The 4,455-nt window shown below is 36.9% G+C and overlaps 1 protein-coding gene across 1 annotated transcript in view; it reads right to left on the reverse strand.

The window, feature by feature from the left end:
- The window catches only part of LOC107090696 (ephrin type-B receptor 2-like), a 48,983-nt gene extending 44,564 nt beyond the window's left edge, over positions 1-4,419 (reverse strand). The window contains exon 1 of the mRNA XM_015384245.1: positions 4,181-4,419. Within this exon, the coding sequence (XP_015239731.1) occupies positions 4,181-4,232 (52 nt within the window). The 5' untranslated portion in view covers positions 4,233-4,419. The remainder of the gene's footprint in view (positions 1-4,180) is intronic.
- Positions 4,420-4,455: the final 36 nt, after the last annotated feature.

Below are 4,455 nucleotides of genomic sequence, written 5' to 3' on the forward strand. Positions count from 1 at the left end.
GCTCTGACCCTGGACCTCCTATGACCAAGATTGTCTGCCAAGCCTCAGTGAAAATTCAGTGTCAAGCAACTAAAGTTTTCTGAAACCAAGACACCCTGCCTGGATATTAAGAAAGGTTGGTGGCTTAGTAGTCTGAACCTTAAATCATCAATCTCAGCCTCTAACCTGTTCTCTACCCTCCAGAGGCTCTGGCTCCCCTGATCCTGAAAAACCTGCATTTTTTCCCCCTCAATAAATCTTTTAAAGTTATTTCCTGTTGTGTTCTGGTAGTTTCTGGGTCCTCAGTCTGAATCTAACATAGTTGATACCTGCAATACAACCTATCAAACCCTGGACTGATTGCAAGTGAAATTCCTGAATTAACTGTACATTTAGTGTATTTAAAAGTAAGGGGCAAACTCCCACACCAAACTGTTGTAGTCATTTGGCAGAGGAGACAACTGCCTGTTTGCATCCAAGCAATTTTTTTTAGACTCTCAGGGATAACAGTAGTGGACATATCCTCTATTCAGCAACAACATTTTTCACTACAAGGTTATGGATTTTGCACACCATCACTTTTCAGCATAAACAATGTCATGTCTAGATGCAATAAAGCAGACCTTATGTACAGCCCTAAAACGGTTGGAAAGATATTTTGTGCAGTGAGGCTGCAGTCATTTTTATGCAAATAAACAAAAACAAAAACTCAACCATTACTGAGCCTAAATATGTTAGTATGTTTATTAACAAAAACGAAACACTAACAGCTGCCAGGAAGCAAGAAACCACCACTGCGCCTGAAAAGGGACACTGGGGGATCTGAACACTCAAAATAAGGGTCTCCTGTATGCTTCAAAGTTAACACTATCTAGCACACGAGTAATTTATATAAAAAGAAAGTGAAATGTGTTGAATTATCATAGGTCTACTTTAATTTGCAATTTTTTACGAGAACTGGGTGATGTGCTGCTTAGGGGTTGATTTCACTGTAAGTCAAACAATAGTGCCCATCACTGTCTTTTGATCACCTTCTTTTACACATATTTAGTGTTGTTGCATTAAATTAAGGAACAGGAAAATTTTAACTCAATTCAACTTCACAAAATAGGTCATTTGCTTCACTGTAAAAAACAAAACAAAAACACAACAAATTCCTCTTTTGGGCTGAAAAACTATTTTCCCTTGTGTAAACCTGAAAAACTAAGTTTTACATGTAAGAACAAATATTTCAGTCAGTTCAGAAAACCAAGGTAGCTGTAATCTTTAACATTGTTTAATTTGTTGCATGTACTAATACCTTTAAGAATACAGTTTTTGTTGAGAACTTTTGGGGTTTGCTTTCCTTTAATGTTTAATTTTAACAATACAAACTGCTGCTATAGAGATGCTGACTGAAATATCATTGCATGTTCTGTGCAATGAAAAATAAATCTTATCTAAATGTAAAGTTGCTACAAATCATAGTTAGGTGGCAAATAGTCAAAGCTTTGAATAACTGAAATAGCGGGGCTTAGTTGGTGCATTCAGCAGCATTGCCTAGAGATCATGTGAAGCACAGGCATTTTCCCTCCTTCTATTTCCAATGTTCATGTTATCCTTATTCTTATTTTGGACCTTACTAGATGAGGACCTACATCAAACTTACCGTAGAGTTGCTCCGATCCGACACCCGGATAGGATTTTAGCTCAAATGTAGACCAATTAGCTGGATCAGATATCGGATATCAGAGACAACCCATTGCGATTTATGGGTTATGGGCATTTCTTTATTTTTCTGCCTATCTGTTAATAAATAATGTAATAGAATAGAATAGAATAGATTTACTTTATTTATCCCAAGCTGGGAAATTGTAGTGTAGCAGCAGCTTTGCACATAGTGACAGTCACAACACAATAAGATAAAGAAAAAGTAAAAAATCACATTTATAACTGTGTTAAATTCTTTCCTTTTTTAACAATGTTTATGTCAAGGCTAAAGTCTTTACTCACATGGCAAGATATACAGTTCATTCATTCAACTGCTGAATCTGTGGCCCTCAGATCGAGGAACACCCTAACAAACAATCGTAGCATTTAGATGGATTTTATGGATACTCAGAAGGAGCAAAATGGTGGGATGGTCTCCCAGTTCTCTGCAATACCTTCAAAAATCTCCTGATGACTTATTTCCTCTGTGATAATCCATCTAAACGACTAAGCATAACTCAACTCCCTTCTTGGCACTGAAATGTTTAATTCAGTTTATCAGCAATATCGAGCAGCATTTTTTCAACTGCACAGAGATCACATTTTATCTTTAGATAGGGTGTATGTACATTGCTTTAGCAGTGAAAAATATTGATGCACAAGAGGTCCCTGTGTTTGAGGTGCATAACAATTCAACAGTTATGTCGAAAATATACAAAATCAGTTCCAATATTCTGTTGATCCCAGGAACATCATTCGAGCAAAGTGGTCCCAGACATCTTGTGCAGAGACATCTTAGTTAGACTCTTAGCATCAGCTGTCTACTTTTGGTGTAGAGGTGAAGCGGCTCTCTGGGTTCCTCCTGGAAAACCAGCCTCTTAATGTTTATTCCTGAGGCTACTTCCTACATTTTCTTCACCTGATAAACTCTGCCCTTTGAGACACTATGTAAATAATAAAGCTTTTTTTTTTTATCACTAGAGAAGAAACCATGATTTGTCTATCCATATATGTTTTTCCAACATCAATACGGAGTAAAATAGAGACACAACTCCTCAGCTTGAAACATAAATTTTGAAATCAGTTATCTTTTCCTAGCCATGCAGGAAATCACACTGATGCATGTTAGAGTCCAAAGCTTGAATATGTCAATAACACTATATAGTATGCCTAAAAGGTTCAAAACCCCCACATCTGTTATTTGATGAGTACTTTTAAAAAATCTGTTAGTGTGAAAAATAAAGACGATTGATACAACTCAGCATCCATGGAAGCTTCAAGCTTTCCTTGAAAAGGACTGGATTTGCTAAGGACAAAACATCTAGTGGACTAGAGGGTTACTAAGAGTGACTCTGATACCACATTCTCCCAATGAATTCTTACATATAGGTCAGGTTTTTGTGTACTCACTAAAAGCACATTTGGATTAGACTACCTTGACTTGAGTTCAACAACGTAGGCTGAATGTGGAGTCTGCTTCATTTTCAAAACCCTGGTGTAAACATGCCCTCTGCAGCTGTGGACTGTTATTTTCTAATGGTTAAAACACACACTCCCGCCTGTCAGTGCACAAATGCAGACTAACCTGGAACTCCACCAGCATAGCGCTGTTATCCATGAGCTAATGTTGATCTCTGCACACCTAAGCTAGCTAAAAGCAGAACTAATTATAGCTATTTAAACATGGCATAATTGTTTTATAACTTCATCAAAGATAAACAGCCAATTAACTTCCAAACCCAGACAAAGGCAGTTTTAAGAAAAAAAAAAAACTGCTCTGCAAGCACTGGAACTTCTGTTGAAATTCTAATGAGTATAAACCCCTCCTTTAAAACCAAATTGTCCTGGGAAAACAGATGGTGTGCTCAGAAATCCTCTGTCATACTCCAAATAAAGGTCCATACTTTGGCAAATGAGCATTTTATAGAATCTTTAAAAAAAAATTTTATTATAGCTGACCATAAATATATAGACCTACCTTAAACATTTAACTGTATTTAGAAATAATTATCCCAAGAAAAATCCAAGTAATCATTACATAAAATATTCTTCAAATAATTCTTTTTTTTTTTTTGTCAGTTATTGTTGATCCTGTGTGGATTGACTTTAATGTTTTGTTCCCTAGTCTGTGCCTTTAGGAGCAAATACCTGGACGCTTAAAATAATGATGATATTAGCAGGGGTGGGATAATTATCACTAATATCTATGATAGTATTAATACATAATTAATATAGTATATCATTATACATTAGTGAAATGCACAACTCATATTATTAATATGTTGTTATCAGTAATATTATTGTTATTATTATTTTACATAAAAAAAATGTACAATATTTGTTTTAATAATAACGCAGAAGGAGCCAGAATGATTGGCTGTTTTCCACATGCTGGCTTTCCTCCTGATATTAGACGCATGCAGATAAACCTCAGAGCGCTCATCAAAGGTCCATGTTGCCTCTTCTCTCCGCACACATCCTGCAGCCAGACAAGAGTTGCACCCAGGCTTACCTTCCACAGCCCATACCGATGGCAGCATCCACAGAAAACACAGGATATCCATTATAAGTGCAATCCCAGGCCTTTGACTGTAAAATTAAAAAAAGGAAGAAGCAGTAAAGGGAGGGAAGAAGGAAGCGATGCATCCGTCCAGCAGCCGTCCAGCAACGGAACACTGGATGTAAATTCATTCAGAAACATTGAGAATGATCCCCGTCATTTTCAGCGACAGGAGGGATCATGGCTGGGATCGCTGCTGCTGTTCATGGCAGTTTGGGAGCAACCAA

Source organism: Cyprinodon variegatus, unplaced genomic scaffold (assembly GCF_000732505.1).
Source record: "Cyprinodon variegatus isolate N-32 unplaced genomic scaffold, C_variegatus-1.0 Scaffold309, whole genome shotgun sequence".
NCBI classification, from domain to species: domain Eukaryota; kingdom Metazoa; phylum Chordata; class Actinopteri; order Cyprinodontiformes; family Cyprinodontidae; genus Cyprinodon; species Cyprinodon variegatus.